The 16,953-nt window shown below is 49.1% G+C and overlaps 1 protein-coding gene across 2 annotated transcripts in view; it reads left to right on the top strand.

Moving 5' to 3' along the window:
* Nucleotides 1–16,317, top strand: part of BCAP31 (B cell receptor associated protein 31) — a 30,239-nt gene extending 13,922 nt beyond the window's left edge. For both annotated transcript variants that reach the window (XM_056808791.1, XM_056808790.1), the window contains exons 5-8: nt 10,367–10,502; nt 12,645–12,759; nt 13,727–13,827; nt 15,662–16,317. In XM_056808791.1, the coding sequence (XP_056664769.1) occupies nt 10,367–10,502; nt 12,645–12,759; nt 13,727–13,827; nt 15,662–15,700 (391 nt within the window). In that variant the 3' untranslated portion in view covers nt 15,701–16,317. The remainder of the gene's footprint in view (nt 1–10,366; nt 10,503–12,644; nt 12,760–13,726; nt 13,828–15,661) is intronic.
* The last annotated feature ends 636 nt before the right edge of the window (nt 16,318–16,953 follow it).

Below are 16,953 nucleotides of genomic sequence, written 5' to 3'. Positions count from 1 at the left end.
AATATGCAATCCCACTGGGTTTTATATGTGTCCTTGATCAAGACCTATTTCCATATTATTGATATTTTCACTAGGGTGATCCTTTAGAGTCTACATCCCCGATCATATCCCCATCGAACCATGTGATCAAGCAGTTGTTTTTCTTCGGTGTTTCTACTCCCACGGTTTTTCCTCTGAATGTGGATAATGTTCTTTCTCTTAGATCCCTCCAGGTTGTTCAGGATCACTGCACTGCCACTAATGGAGAAGTCCATGACATTTGATTGTACCACAGTGTATCGGTCTCTGTGTACAATGTTTTCCTGGTTCTGCTCCTTTTGCTCTGCATCAATTACTGGAGGTCGTTCCAGTCTCCATGGAATTCCTCCACTTTATTATTCCTTTGAGCACAATAGTATTCCATCACCAACAGATACCACAATTTGTTCAGTCATTTCCCAATCGAAGGGCAGCCCCTCATTTTCCAGTTTTTGGCCACCACAAAGAGCGCAGCTATGAATATTCTTGTACAAGTCTTTTTCCTTATTATCTCTTTGGGGTACAAACCCAGCAGTGCTATGGCTGGATCAAAGGGCAGACAGTTGAAGGAATGAATTTGTCCTGCCTGTTAGTTCCTGACTTGGGATGCTGGGGGGGGGGGGGGGTGTTTGAGTAGAAATTTGGTTGCATTCTAGGCTAAGGAGGGAATGCTTGAGCAGAGTAAGGCCAGAAAGCACAGGGTAGATTTGGGAGGGAAATGAGCTCATGGTTGTTTTGGTGAGGGGCACACTTGGTGTATTATTTTGGAGACATTTTTTTTTGTTTTTACTTTACATCTTTATGCCAACACCTAAAAAAATGATCATTTTATGCTTTTAATTCCCCCTTCTCAATGACCACTTTCCTACCCTCTCTTTTAACAAATAAATATAATCAAGCCAAACAAATCAACTCATTGGCCAGGCCTCGTTATGTGGGAAGGGACGGGCACTGCATTAATCAAAGTTGGGAAGTCTTTTTTCCTAAACCCTTACTTTCTGGTTTAGAACAGTAAATAGCAGTTTCAAGGCAGAAGACCTTAAAGGCTAGGCAATGGGGGTTGGGTAACTTGGCCAGAATCACCTAGCTATGGAAGTGTCTGAGCCTAGATTTGAACCCAGCACCTCCCATCTCCAGACCTGGCTCTCTATTCACTCAACCACCTAGCTGTCCTAGAGTTGGGAAGTCTTTACATTTTGGTCTAGTATAAATCTTCCTGTTTCTGCTTATTCCACTCTGCATTAGTTCACTTGAGTGTTCCCAAATTTCCCTGAATTGTTCATATTAATTTCTTATGGCATAGTTTTTTCTTACATTTGCAGCACATATCCAAAATGCTGCTGTAAACGCTTTTGTGTATATGGAACCTTCCCCTCTATCTTTGACCTCCATGGGGAATATTCTAGTAGTACTTTTGCTCTGTCAAAGGCTATGACTTGGAGTATAATTTCAATTTGTTTTCCAGAATTGTTAGACCAATTAACAATTCTACCAATAGTATATCAGTGTCTCTTTTCTTCCCATATCCTTTCTTAGTCTAAAAGTGTGCTGACTTCAGAAGTAGCTAGGTAGCACAGTGGATAGAGTTCTAGGCTTGGAGCCAGGAGGTCCTGGGTTCAAGTCAGGCCTCAGATACTTCCTAGCTATGTGACCCTGAGCAAGTCACTTAATCCCTATTGCCTAGCCCTTTCTGTTCTTCTGTCTTAGAACTGATAGTAAGAAGTCTTTTCAAGTGCACTGACTTTTGTAATACCTTGTATAAATCAAAACAGCTTTTTATTTCATGCCCAAGAGTGCCAAAGAAGACAAAAGATGAATAGCTTTAAGCTTTCTTCCCTTAAAACTGCACTAAGATGTTTGGGGTACCCTGTCTTTCTTTTACTAGTACTTTGAGGTTTTGTTTTCTATGGCTGTCAATAGTTTTGGATTTCTTCCTTTGAGAATTGTCGTCTGTAGCCTTTGATCACATAGCACCACTCTTTGTACTGGGATTCTGTCTCTTTGATTAAGAACACATGAGCTGGAGGCAGCTGGGTGGCTCAGTGGATTGAAAGCCAGGCCTAGAGACAGGAGGTCCTAGGTTCAAATCTGGCCTCAGACACTTCCTAGCTGGGTGACCCTGGACAAGTCACTTCACCCCCATTGCCTAGCCCTTACTGCTCTTCTGCCTTGGAACCAATACAGAGTATTGATTCTAAGATGGAAAGTAAGGGGTTAAGAAAACAACAATACATATGCTTCAGATAATTGAAAGGTGGCATATCGTCTGCTTCTCTTCTCATTTTTATAGGTATTTGAAAAAAAATATTTCACTCATATTCGTTTGGAGTTTATGGTGGAGTGTGATCTGAGATAGTGGTTTAAACCAAATTTCTACTAGACTGATTTGCAATTTCTTCAGCAGTTTTTGTCAGATTGGGAGGCTTTACTTTCCTAAAGATTTGTCTGTGTGACCCCCCCCCCCCCCGGACTTGAGGAATGCTTTTTATCTGATGGATACTTTATCTGAGAAACTTTATCCAAAGCTCTTGTTTCCCGTTCTCCTGCTTCCTTAGATGTTTTGCATTTCTTGCTCAATCTTTGGTGCATTCTTTCCCAGGCCAAACTTTGGCCAGTGAAGTAGGCTCTGCCATTTATATTAGACTCAGAGCTGGACTGCTGGGTTTTTCTCCCATTACCTTTGAGACTTTCTGAGATCAAAATACAAAGGTGGTACCTAGTTTCTACCCTCAAGGAGCTTCAATTCTGTTGGCTATAATCCTTTGCTCCGGCGAGGTGTCAGGTACACCCTTTGGAGCCCCTTGTTTCTCCTAAGTTTTTGGAATGCATCCTTTCTACTAATATTTGTCCCTCATTTCTAGGATCCTAGAACAGGAATCATGGTCCCAAGTTGCTTATCCCCATCTCCTAATTCCTTGTAGCTACCCTCACATAGCTTCCCAGGTGCTCAAATGCAGGTTTGCAACCTAAATAGGCTCTTATGGGTTTGCTTGTTTTTTTCTTTTTTAATACCTTTATTAAACACCTTTTGTCTGTAGGGTACTGAGATGACTAGAGGTCCTTGGCGTTATAAGGCAAATTATAATGTGGTCAGTACATATGGAGGCCTGATAAAGGAAGATCAGAGATAGGCAAAGGCCAAGCCCTCCGCCACAGCAGACTGGGTGAGCTCATTTGCTGTCCAGTAGGTGGCACTCTGGTGACAGGTTTTGCCTGGTAGTGGAAACCCTACAATTTCTTCGGTATTAGGAAACCAAGTGCTTTCTCCTCAGCTCAGAGAACCTGGGCACTTGAGTGGGAAATCTTGAATTTTTGTAGTAGATACAAGGAGGAAGCCAGTCCCAGCTCCTAGATTGCAGGAGAGTAGATTTCAAAGGTGTCGGAGACAAGCTAGGTAGGACCCCATGGCCTAAAATTCCATTGAAGAAGTGGGCCAGGAGGTGTGGGGAGCTCTCCAGAAAGTGTAGAAAAAAGGCATCTCTCTAACGAGACTGATCTAGATGCCCCAGGAAATGAATGAACTTGGATAAACAAACAAACAACCCTCACCTTCCATGTTAGAATCAATCCTGTGGATTAGTTCCAAGGCAGAAGAGTGGTAAGGGCTAGGCAATGGAGGTGAAGTGACTTGTCCAGGGTCACCCAGCTAGGAAGTATCTGAGGTCAGATTTAAACCCAGGACGTTTCATCTATAGGCCTGGCTCTCAATCCACTGAGCTATCTAGCTATCCCCATCTCTCCACTTAAATACATACTGATAGCTCTCATGGAAGAGGGATTAGACTTCTGCTCCTTGACTTCAGAGGGTAGAGCTTGGAGCAATGGAGGAACGCTTCAGAGACAAATTCAGATTGATTTGAGCTGCCCCTCAATACCACCTTTGGACATAGGCTCACCTAAGGCTTCCAGAAAAGACCATACGGCAGCTTGGTGTGGATATTGCAGCAGAGGCTCTTTTTCAGAGCCAGATTGTGCTAGATAACCCCCGAGGTCCCCTCTAATCATCAAATTGGGTCATATTGCTATAAGCGAGCTTCAAGGCACCTCCTGAGGAACAGGGAACCAGCCTTCCCTGGGGATCTAAGTTACTACTCCCCTGCCCCCGAGTTGGACCTAAGCCCTCAGAATCCCAGAACGTTTGAGCTAGAAGGACCTCAGATCAACTAGACCAAGGATTCCGAACCTTGGCTCGTGGATCCCTTTGGCAGCTTGGTAAAGCCTCGAGATCACTTCTCAGAATGGTTTTAAATGCATAAAGTAAAAACAATAAGGTTAAAAAGGGAACTAATGATATTGAGATATTTATATACATACGTATGCATATTTTAAGTTCATGGAACTACTGATCTAATGTAAGCCTTGCATTTTGGAACTTGATACTCAAGGGCCTGTACTTGCCAGGCTGTGAGATATAAGGACAAGAAGATTCAGTCCTTAGCCCTGAAGGAACTTCAAACTGAGTAGAAGTGAGCTCTGTGCAGTAATGTGCTCCTAATAGGAATTAAAATGGAAGCTCATGAATGAGAGAGGGATACAAGTATTCTGTTTCTCTGAAGAGATAGCAGGTGAGGGGTGGACTGAACCTTGAAAGAAGGGGTTGGGTCCCAGTCAGTAGAGATTTGGTTGTGAGTGTGGCATTCTAGGCCAAGGAGGGAATACTTGAGGAGAGTGAGGCCAGAAAGCACAGGATAGATTTGGGAGTGAGTAGTGGCTAGTTGAAATGAGCTCATGGTTGTTTCAATGAGAAAAGAGGGGGCCTTTTCAGAAAAAAAGGTAGATGAATTTGGGAGAAATTCTTGAGATAGAAGCAGCAGAGCTCACCATCTGGCGGGATGGAGGCCTGGAAGAGAGGAAAGGAGAAATCAAGGGTGATGGGGGTTTTAAGCTCAGGTGATTTAGAAGAATGGCAGTACCATGGATGGAAAAAGAATCAGAGACAGGGTCTCCTCCACCCAAGAAAGTAAGGCATGTGAATGATCTTTCTGAAATTTATTTAATTCATTAATTTAGAATATTTTTCCATGGTTACATGATTCATATTCTTTCCTTCCCCTTCTCCCTTCCCCCTTCCTGAGCAATCCCACTGAGTTTTACATGTATCATTGTTCAAAACCTATTTCCATATTATTAATATTTATAATAGAGTGATCTTTTTTTTTTTTAATTTTAATATTATTTTATTTGGTCGTTTTCATACATTATTCACTGGAAACAAAGATCGTTTTCTTTTCCTCCCCTCCCCCCCCCCCCCCCCCCCCCCCGCCTTTCCCTCTCCCATAGCCGACGCATGATTCCACTGGTTATAGAGTGATCTTTTTAAGTCAGCATCCCCAGTCATATCGCCATCGACCCTTGTGATCAAGCAGCTGTTTTTCTTCTGCATTTCTGCTAAGTTCCTCTGGATTGGCCTGGGTCATTGCATTGCTGCTAGTAGAGAAGTCCATGACATTCAATTGTACCACAGTGTATCAGTCTCTGTGTACAATGTGCTCCTGGTTCTGCTCCTCTCACTCTGTATCAATTCCTGGAGGTTGTTCCAGTTCACATGGAATTCCTCCACTTTATTATTCCTTTGGGCACAATAGTATTCCATCACCAACAGATACCATAATTTGTTTAGCCATTCCCCAATCGAAGGGCATCCCCTCATTTTCCAATTTTTTGCCACAACAAAAGAGCGCGGCTATGAATATTTTTGTGTGCGTGTTTTTCCCTATTATCTATGGGGTACAAATCCAGGCAGACAGTCTTTTAGCTCCCTTTGGACATAGTTCCAAGTTGCCTTCCAGAATGGTTTGGATCAATTTACAACTCCACCAGCAATGCATTAGTGTCCCAATTTTGCCACATCCCCTCTAACATTCGTTACTTTCCTTTGCTACCATATTGGCCAATCTGCTAGATGTAAGGTGGTACCTCAGAGTTGTTTTGATTTGCATTTCTCTGATTATAAGAAATTTAGAATACTTTTTCATGTGCTTATTAGTAGTTTTGATTTCTTTAACTGAAAACTGCCTATTCATGTCTCTTGCCCATTTATCAATTGAGGAATGGCTTGATTTTTTGGCCATGTGAGCTTTCCTAGGGAGATGGAGAGAACAGTTGTTCTCATCATTCTGCCTGCTTGCTCTCAAGTCTTCCTCCAGCCCTTCCTCCCTGCTTTCATTTTGACCCCATGTTCTCCCCTGTAGTCTACCTGGCTACCTCTTTCCTCATCCTTTTTTCCTTGTGCTTTTCATAATGGGCATTCATATCCAGCCCAGCTATTTCCTCTGGCTCTGGGCCTACAGGCTAGGGCCTGTATCAAGGCCTTTTAGGTAAGACCATAGATGTTACCAACCAACTTTCTGTATTGGCTTCTTTGAGTTCGTAATTTGGAAAAGGTGGCTATATTGTGACCCTTCCCTTTCCATCATCTCCATATGTAAAATAGGGGTTCCAACAGATATTGAATACTTGCTGTGTAGAATAAGGTATTGTGCGTACTTGGAAAACAGCCCTGAGGTGTTCCTTCCCCCAGGTGGCAGGTGGGAAATGGGAACCTCCCAACAGGTAAGTATAGAGAGACAAGACAGACCACTAGAAGAACTTCAAAAGATTCCCTAGGAAAAGTGTCCTAGTTGAGCCTGGCAGGAAGCTACAGATTCTAAGAAACAGAAGGGGAGGGAGGGACTACATTTCCAGCATGGGGAACAGCCTATATTCACAGGAATGGAGAAGAGAGGTGGAATGTTTGGGAATGAGCAAGTAGGCTTGTCTAGCTGAACAGAGTACAGGAAAAGGAATCATGGGAAACATGTCTGCAAAAATGGGCTGGAGCCCAATTGCAAAGGGCCTGCAATGCCCTTGCTCAGAGGAGTTTGCATTAAGACAACAAGTGGGCATTAAGACAACCCCAAGGGATCTCTGAGGAGGGGAGTGACATGATCAGACCTGTGCTTTAGGAAGATTCTTTTGGCATCTGTGTGGGGGATGGATTGGTATAGGGAGAAACTGGAGACAGGGAGACCAATGAGGAAGCTGTTACAGTAGTCCGGGTTGGATGTGACAGGACTCTGAGCTAAAGTGCTGACCCAGTGAGTGTGACTTGGGAGGTGGTGGTGGTACGTTTGATAAGGCTTGGCAACTGATCAGATATAGGGGCAACAAAGAAGGAAGACTTCTGGATTATGAATCTGGTTAACTAGAAGGAAATAAGGAAGTTTGGGGGCGAGTTCAGTTTGAGATGCTGAGTTCAAGATACAGATGGAACATCCCTGGAGAGAGATCTGCCTGGTAGCTGATGGCATAGAACTGGAGTTTAGGAGACAGATGAGGGCTGGCTATGTGGCTATGAAGAGAAGGTGGCTCAGGAGAGAGCCTTGAGGGTACGCCTCAGGTTGGAAGGTAGGTGATATCTCAGAAAAAGATTCCGATAACGTCAGGTAATGGGAAAAACAGATAAATAGCGTTGCGGAAAATAGGAGGGAGTGGGTGATAGTTGTCAGAAGTGATGGCTAAGTGGCAGGAGAAAAGGCCTGAGAAGGACTTGGCCAACCTCGGAGAGCACAACTTCAGCCTGAGGGCCCAGAAGCCCCTTCTTCTCTCACGTCTCAACCTCCAGCAGTCCTCTAGATAGCTTTTTCCATGAGTTTAATTGTGCTATGGGGTAGAGAGATGGATAACTTAAAAATACACACACACACACACAGAGCAAAAAATCCTTACCTTCAGTTTTGGAATCAATACTGTGTATTGGCTCCAAGGCAGAAGAATGCTAAGGGCTAGGCAATGGGTGGTAGGTGACTTGCCCAGGGTCACACAGCTGGGAAGTGTCTGAGGTCAGATTTGAACTCAGAACCTCCAGTCTTCAGGCCTGGCTCTAACCACTGAACCACCTAGCTGCCCCCCTGGATGATAATTTAAGAGCATGGCAGAGTCCAGTCAGGGAAGTATCTATCTGAGGAGACCAAAACCCACTTGAAGGCCGTGGGGACAGCCCAGTTGGCTACAGGGTAAGCTGTAGAGCACTTTTCATACATATGGGGTCAGGACCCTAAGTGGCCCTTGGTGAGATGTAGGGTTATGTCTTCCCCAGATTGAAGAGAGGAGCGTGAGGGGCTTGGAGGAGCCAAAGGCCAAGACGGATGGCCTTGATTTTTCTGGAAAAATCAAAGGGATGGATGGTGGGGAGACGAGGCTTCACCTTGGCTTGGTTTGGCAGGGACAGGGAAGGGGGTAGAGGGGAGCTCTTGGGCTTGGGATTGGCTGAGTCTGTCCCCCCCGCCCCTGCACATGATGGGCTCCTGCCACTGCCTGACCCAGGCCTCTTAACAATGTACCTCTGGCCACTTACCAGTGTTCTCGAACACTTCTCATGCCAGCCACTTGTTCAAGAAGGGGAGGGCAATGCTGTCTGTGCTCAGCAGCTCCGCGCCTGGCCCTCCAAGTTCCTTCAGTGCCTGCTGGTTCTGATCTTGGCCACCAGGTGGCACCCCGATGTCCCCTGCTTCCTCCATAGAGGGGGTGGTCCTCCAGGCCTGGCGTCATCTTTCCCTCTGTACTGGAGCCACAGAGGGCTTTGTGCTGGCAGAACGGGGGCTAATGTGACTCAGACATGGCTGCCTTTCCAATCCCTGTGGTCCCCATCTATCTCTTGCCTTCACTGCGCCAACCTCCCCGCTGCCCCCCCTCCCCCTTAGTGGTTGGTTCCAGGCCTCCTCTTTGTGTGTAGATGAATGAGACAGTGGCCTGGTGGCTCCTAAGCAGTTCAGCCTGGCCTGGTGGAAGGCCTTTGGGCCTAAGGGCCTGGCTGAGTAGGGGTCCTACAACCTGAGTTGGGGAAATCTGAGCCTTGGGCCACGAGATCCCAGAGCCCGCTAATTTTAGAGGGTACATGTCACTGGAAACTCACTGGTCTTGCCAGATGGCAGCAATTTGGCCAGCCCTAGGCCTGTTCCTGGAGGAGCCCCCCTGGTTCCTGAACCCCTGACTTGGGATGTGGCTGAGTAGCTGTTAATTCATGAAAAGGCAAAGGCAGGGGGTTCCTCCATGACCCACCCCCACTCCTGTCTTCTGAGTGCTGTCCAAGGCTGGGCAAAGCCAAGCACTGGGAAGGGTGGGGGTAGTGTTGGGGAAATCTCCCACATCTTCATTTTGGAAGGGTTTTTCCCTGTTAAATCCACCAAGAAGAGGTGAGCATTTGTTGGGCGTGGGGAGAAGGAAGAAGGAAAAGGGTGGCAGAGATCCCAAGTGAGCACTGCCCCCTGCCTCCCACCAGTGCCATAGCTCAGGCCTCACTTTTTTGGCCTGTTGCAGTTCTTCTGTTTGTTCGCTATCCCTTTCTGAGAATGGACTTGAGAAGCAAAGCCTTCTTGCTCACTCCTACTGTGACCTTTGTGTCCTTCTGCCAAATGGGAGGGGAGAAATCCAGCAAATCTCTCCCTCCCCCCCAACTGTGTGTGGAAGAAATGGCTCCCCAAATTAGGAGGGCAAAGAAGTGTCTCCCCAGATTTCAGGGAAATGGGGGAATCCTTAAGTCTCTCACAGACGACCAAGATTGGGGACAGGAGGAGGGTGAGGGAGGCAGCTCAGCCAGACTGGGCCCTGGGCCTGCATTGTTGTTTTTGATGCTGCCCCGAAGACTGCGCTTCCTGGGATGGCTTTCTGCTAATCAGACTTTAGCCTGCTGTGAAGTTTGGGATGGGAAGTTAAAGTGGAGTCTAAGGGGCTGCTGCCCTTCCCTCACCACACAAAGCAGGCCTGCTCCTGTGGGAGTTAAAGAAGCATCCTCTCCACTCTCCTTGGGAATGCCCGATGCAACTCTTCCCAGACCCAGGAGGCCTAGATGATATATATAGATATCAACAGGCCTGGGCTGTAAGTGCTTCTGATCCTCACTTCCCACTTCATCTCCAAGGACCCTGGTGTGTGTCTTCTCCCTCCCTGAGAAATCCAATATCAGGGGCTCAGTCTGATGATGTTTAGGTACCCTGGTGAGCTCTTGGACCCAGACCTTCAGGTAGCTCTATTTGTAATGAGATGAGATTGCTTCCCAGCCCTTTGACCGCAAACATGTGCTCTCCTTTCCTCCGTCTCTTCCCCCTCCCCTTTCTCTCTTTCTTTCCCTCTCTCTCTGTCTTTATCTCCCTCTCTTTCTCTCTCCCCCCCCTCCCCAAACTCAGATATAAATTGAGACAGTGGGTGCCTTGTTAGGGATGCTGCAGGAACCTTCCCCTTCACCCAGAAGTGTCAGGGCTGGAGAGAAGGTGGGGGACAGTGTGCCCCACTGAGACAAGGTCATGACATCTCTCTCCCTTTCCAGCTCCTTTTTTTTAATATCATCCTCTTTCTTTTTAAACAATTGTAGTCTGCTCAGACGCCTGGTGACCCTTATCTCCCAGCAGGCCACACTGTTGGCTTCCAACGAGGCCTTCAAAAAACAGGCTGAGGGTGCCAGTGAAGCCGCCAAGAAATACATAGAAGAGAATGACAAGTTGAAGAAGGTGAGTTCTGGCCCCTCCCTTCACCACATGACACCCTGGGGCTGTGCCAGGTGGGCAGCCTCGAGCAATCGGCTGGGCACAAGGGCTCCTGCTCTGGCTACAGCTGCCAGGACTCCAAGTGGCCTCGCCTCATACTGCCTGGAAATGTCCCTCCCGACAACATCTTGTAAAACCGCTGGCCTGTGGAAAGACCCAAGAAGCCTGCCTGACTGGGTGGGCTGTTTCCTGTGGTGTTGACTCATTCCCAGGTGCCCCAGTGATTCAGCTCTAAGGTTTCCATCACTGAGGTGGCAGGACACCTCCCCCCTCCCCTTTCTTTTCCACTTTTCCTTACTCCCTAGGATTCTTTTCCAAGGGCGTACTGGCAAATGTTTAACAGCCGTATCTTGGGGAAGACCATGTACGTGAAATACTTTTATTCTGCATTATTAATGGATTCTTCATCACTTTCTTAAGTTGAGCTCGGGGATTGGCAAACTCTCTAGCCTGAAGGCCCATGAATATTTTTTAATGAAATCAAAAGTTTTATTTCAAAAAGTAAAAACCATTTTTAGCTCAGGCAGGCATAGTACAAAAGCAACCTGCACAAACTCATGGAGCAGTGGGACTGTAGTTTACCCACCCCTGGTTTAGACAATCAACAGAGCAATAAATTGAGGCCCAATTTGTCAATTGGCTTTTGGTAGCTGGTCCCAGCTGGTTCCAGCACACCTCTGGGCTTTTTCTGAGGCAAACCAGTGAGCCAGCAGCCTGGCTGGTGTGTGTGTGTGTGCGCGCTGCCTTTTACTGGGAACTGTAAGAAGTTGGACTAGAAATAGGAGCCAATGGGCCCAAATCCATTCTAGCTAGACGACAGTCTAGTGAAAATAAGTATCAGCTTCAGCAACAGGGGATGATACTGCTAGGATCCAGGGTTCTCTTTTTCTCATCCCTGGACTGGCAAATCCCTGATATGGTGGAGGGATCTGACTGCTAAGCTAGGGTAGATCTAAATCCCTGAGGACTGAGATGGCTGCCATGAGTAATGAGTGCCCGCAGTTGTGTTGGGTCAATCTTTTTCTTGAAGATTTTCTTGGCTGAAGGGCTAAATGGATGTTTCACATGAAGTTATCTTGACTGAAGTGGATAGTCAGAGGCAGAGAACAATATAATGGGATTTGTTTGCTGTGATGATAGGGGCCTAGGATGGGTATCCTGCTAGTAGGCCCATTGATTGGGGAAGGAAAGTTGCTTCTTCTCCTGGGAAGGGTCTGGTCCTTACTCTGGGATATAGGGTCACCCTGCCATATTCAGTTAACAGCATTAAGTGCTGTTCGATTGGGGGTAATCCTCGGGGGGCAGGGATTGATTCTCTTTTGCCTCTTTTTGGATCCCTAGCATTTAGCACAGAGCCTGGTATCTAGTAGGCACAGAATCAATATTTATTGACTCTATTGACTGATGGAAGGCAGGAGCATGAAAGGGGATGAGGGAAGGCTTCCCCTAGAAGGTGGGATTTAAGCTGAGGCTTGAAGGAAGCCAGGGAGGGCAGAGAACATTCCAGGCATGCAGTACAGTGTCACTAGGTTGCAGAGTATATTGGGCTGAATAGCATCAGAAGCCTGGAGGGGGGAGTGGGGGTGGTGATGGAAGGCTTTGAGTATCACACAGGATTTTATATTTGATCCTGGAGGTGATAGGGAGTCATTGCAGTTGCTTGAGGGGGCTGGGGGTGGGGTGGTGTAGGTGGGACATGGCTAGACCCGAGTTCTAGGAAAATCAATTTGACAGCTCAATGGAGGATGGATTGCAGTGGGAAGAGATGAGGCAGGCTGTGGCAGTAATGACAGGACTGGGCAGGTCAGTGTCAGGAGAAAAGGCAAATGGATGTGAGAGCTGTTAGAGTCTTGCCAACACATTGGTTATGGGGGTCATGAGAGAGAGTAAATGGCTTGCTTACACCTTCCCCACAGCCCGAAAGCAAGAATGACTCGAAATCAAGACCATGGGCAAGACTTCCTCTTGGCCCGCTCAGGAGGACCAGTGGCTTAGGCTTTCCTCCCTTACTCCCTACCATGGCAACACAATTGGGAGTTGTTGAAGGGTGGGTCTGGTTATGCCCTGTAAGCTGAGTAACCCCAGCCTCTGTGGTGCTCTTCCTAGGGAGCTGGCACTGGGGTTGGCAAATTGGACCTGAAAGATGAAGTGCTGGCGGAGAACAAAAACCTGAAGGCCGAGCTCAAGAAACTGACTCAAGAGTTGGCTGTAAACAAGCGAAGTAAGAGCTTGGCCCTTGGGCTGCCCCCCTGTTCCGGGAAGCTGGGGAAGAAAAACTCCCCAGCTTGCCCGCTGGGAGTTTGCCCCCTTGCTTTTTCCTGCCAGGCCACCCCCACCCCCACCCCATTTACTGACCACGCCAAGATATCCTGGGACCCAGCAATGTCAAGCAGAGGCCAGGGGCTGGCAGTGCCAGTGGGTACAGAAAGGCGAATGATGTTTTGCAGGAGCACACAGTGTAAATGGGCTGTGCCAAGGGAGAGCTGAGAACAGAAAAGGGTGTTGGGGTAGAGTGCTGAAGGTGGAAGGAGAAAGGCTCAAAGGCCATGAAGAAAGGGAGAAATTCAGGAAGGAAGTGGACCGTGGAGTTTCTCATAAATCCCGATTGGCTCCAAGCATCCCAATTCTCATTCCATCTGTTCTATCTCCTCCCACCAGCTTTGGCCTGCTTCTGCTTTCTTCCTGAGGTCTCTGATTATTGCTCCCCACTGGTCAGTGGGGGAGAGTCCTAAGAGATGATGGGCTTTTTTTCCCCTACCATGGCAGGTGGGCTAGACGAGCCTTCCAAGGCCAAGCTCAGGACTAAATGTACAAAAAGCCCAGGGCTTGATTGGTTGGTTGGTCATTTGGTCAGTTTCTTTGTCCTGACCCCCACTGCCTCCAGACTTCGTGGATTTGGGGTATTCTGTTGCCAACACATTCTGTGGCCACCTGGTTCCTGTGGCTTTGGCTTTCAGAGCATTGCTGTGTGGTAGTACAGGGATGATTTCTCGTGGCACATTTCTTCTTTCTTCCTTGCCATCACTCCCTAGCCTCTAAGGTTATACGTGTGCTGGAGGGGGAAGGGGCAACCCTGCAGATCCCCAAGGCCTGCGTAAGCTCCTTTTGGACTTACCAGCCTCTCCATTGGAGACCACAGACCATTCCCTCCCAGCCTAACTTGTCTCCCATCTGTCTCCCCTTCCAAGGCCTGGAGAAAGCAGAAAATGAGGCTTTGGCCATGCGCAAGCAGTCAGACGGGCTGACCAAAGAATATGACCGTTTGCTGGAAGAGCATGCACGCCTCCAGGTATGTGAGTGGGAGTGGGATGGTCACAGGGCATTCTGTCCCCATCCCCTGGGACACTGAGTGCAGTTCAGAGAAGAAAAGGAAAGCTGGTTTGCCCTGGGCCTTTGATAGCCGAGGCGCAGGGGGGTCCAGACAGCACTACCCCTCCCTTTTGCCAAGTGATGCCAGTTGCTGGGCCAGCACTTCTGTGAAAGAAGAATGGGAGCCAGCGCATGTGGTGGATGGAGGGCATGTTTGAGGACTCCTTCCCAGGCTGGCTGCCAAAATGGCCTTGAGGATTGCAGTGAAGCTCCGTAGGGAGGGAGGGGACAGCTGATCCCAGAGAGGAGGGCTCAGGCAGCCCCTCAGACCTCTGTCTCTGCATCTTTGCTGTGCCCTCCCAGCTAAGTTGTTTAAAGTGCCCAGATCGAATGCTGGGACAGAGCAGACAACACAAGGGGAAACTGGCTCCAGGTTTTGAGGCTGTATAGGGTGGGGGGTTGGGGGTGGCCCAGCCCAGAGAAACCAGCACCTTAGGGATTTCATCTTCTTCCATCACTCCCCTGCTACTGACTGGTCTGCTGGCTTCCATGGCCCTCCCCGCAGGTCTGTGTGTGCCCTTCCCCTTGGATGTAGCAAAAGGAAAAAAGCCAGCCGTGCTTCCCTCTGGTCACACAGCTGGGCTCAGCAGCTCCTAGCTTCCCCCTTGCCTGGAAGGTCTGCTTAAGTGATGGCAGGCCACTGCCCTCTCTTGAGTCAGAAATGGGCATGACAGGTTGGGGTATGGGCCAGCTTTCCCACATACCCCCATACTTACCCCAAAATAGCTCTGAAACCACAAGGGCCGACTCTGGAGCCCAAGTGATCTTGTCTCAGGTGGGGGTAGGGAGTTATTTATAGGCCCCCAGCAGCTATTCTGGGCAGTCACGGCCAGTCCTGGCCTGTAGGGGGGTTGGGAGCAATGGTTTGGTTGGCCATGGAGGTCCTTAGGTGCCCACCTTGGCAGCTGCCCTGTTCTGGTGTCCGTAGTGGGCATCAGCTGATAGGACATAGCTTGAGCCCCGAAGTAGCCAAGGAAGCAGTTTGAGCCCTTCAGGGTTGTTTATTGCTTTCCTATCTTTGCCCTCTTTGACCCTATGGGCTCTTGCCACAGCTGGGATGGCATGGCTCAGCTGGACGGGGGGAGGGGGGGTGAGGAGTGGGGGGGGGTAGAAAGAAGCTGCTACCCATTGGTGACAGCTTTTTGCTCTGCCACCCCTCCCTTACTCTTAACTGGCTGGAGGCACAAAAGGCTTTGGGGGGTGGGGCCTTAGTCCAGGGGGTACAGGGGCTGGTGAGACTGTTGGTGGTAGAGTTGGTTCTTGCTAGTGCTCTGAGAAGGTAAACAGGAGAGTCTGGTCCCTTCCAGTTGGCCCCACCCTGTCGGCGGCGGTAGTGGGGGCCCAGCCTCCCAGCCCCTCCTGAAGCCTCTGCTCGGGCTGTCTTCCCAGGCTTCACTCAATCCCCTTCTCAGTCACCAGGCTCCTGGCTGGGTCCTGGCAGCCACATCACAGCCACAGGCTCCAAGACTTGGAGTTACTGCCAGGGATGATGGGGAGAGCCTCCCCTTTTGAAGGTTTAACTTGGATTTGAGATTCAGAAGGCTGACGGTTCTCCACCCCCTCCAACCCCCCAGCCTGGATGTTTCTTGGGGGAAGGGGTGAAAACAGGATGTTTGGCACTAGCCTGCTGGGGCCAGGGTTAAAGGAAGGAGCCCCAGGTAGTAAGTAGGCCCGGGTGCACAGTCTCCTCCACTACCAAGGGGAAGTTGGGAGCTCTTGTGCCATTCTGCTACTCTGGTTTCTTTCCCTCCTAGGCTGCTGTGGATGGTCCTACAAACAAGAAAGGAGAGTGAAGGGTTGGTGTCCTTCCTCCCCAAGTTCCTCTCCTTCCATCAGCTGGCTTCCATTCCTACCCAGTACAACCAGCCACCTCCCTCTGGGTCACCTTGGAAGGGAGGAGGGCAGGGATGTGCTCCCTGCTCCATGCAACCCTCATTTGTTTGGTTTTGGGGCCCATGCCCTTCCCCAGGCTGACACAACTGCTTTTGACATTCCCCCCACTTGGACCACAGAACTGCAGCCCCAGCCCCAGTCCTGTGCTTGCCTTACCCTGAATCCAGAGGACAGCCCCAGCGTTGGGGATGGAAGAAGAGAGCTTCTTCTTCAGAGTGCCTGGAGGTGATTGGGCCCCTTCTTGCTGCCCCTGCCCCCATCCCAAATCTACCTTCATCTCTCCTTCCTTGTCTTCCCCAGAAAGAACAGAGGGTTGGCAGTCTGGGGAGAGGGCCCTTGTTTGCTTGGGCTGTGGTTCAAGGTCTGGCGTGGTGCTCCTTTTACCCTGTGCTTTTTTTCTTGGGATGAGGACTCTTGTGTTCTCTCCAGTGCGGGTACTTCTGGGTTTTGTCTGGGCATGGTTCCCTCCTGTGTGCACACAGAGCTGCTCTTGGAGAAATAAACTTTGTTCATCAAAGCGGCTGCCGTGACTTCTCTAGACCCAGGGGCTGTGAGGTCCAAAGCTTCCCCGGTCCTTTTCCCCTTTTGCATCCCTGCCCTTCACCCTGCACAGGAATCAAGTGGCCTCTCTTCCCACACCCCCTGGTAGGATGGAGCCCATGCTCATTACAGCAGGGTGACGCTCCTGGATCCAGCCTTCCTCACGAGCTTCCTGTGAGATGTGAGCAGTGGCCCTGGGGGGAGGGGCCGAGGGCAGAGCCCTGGCTGGCACTTCCCTAAACAGCCATCTTGGGGATGAGCTTTTGTTTTGGTTTCTTTCCCCTGGGGCAGCAGGTAATCGGCCTGTTTAACACTGTAGTAAAGGAGATTTCTTTGGCACCCACCTACCATGGGTCTGGGGCCTTCTGCCATCCCAGCTTGGGGATGGGCACCGCCAGTGCCATCTTCATTCTTTTCCAAATCCTGATGAGCAGCTCTATTTACTGAACCAGCTCATTTCTTTGAGTCTGGATGCCTTCTGTGAAAGCATTGTGGGGGCAGCTGGGTGGCTCAGTGGATAGACAGCCAGGCCTAGAGATGGGAGGTCCTGGGTTCCAATCTGTCCTCAGACACTCGCCAGCTGTGGGACCCTGGACAAATCACTTCACCCTCA

Source organism: Monodelphis domestica, chromosome X (genome assembly GCF_027887165.1).
Source record: "Monodelphis domestica isolate mMonDom1 chromosome X, mMonDom1.pri, whole genome shotgun sequence".
Classification (NCBI taxonomy): Eukaryota; Metazoa; Chordata; class Mammalia; order Didelphimorphia; family Didelphidae; genus Monodelphis; species Monodelphis domestica.
The sequence above is the reverse complement of the archived record's forward strand: the minus strand, read 5'-3'. Positions and strand labels throughout refer to the sequence as shown.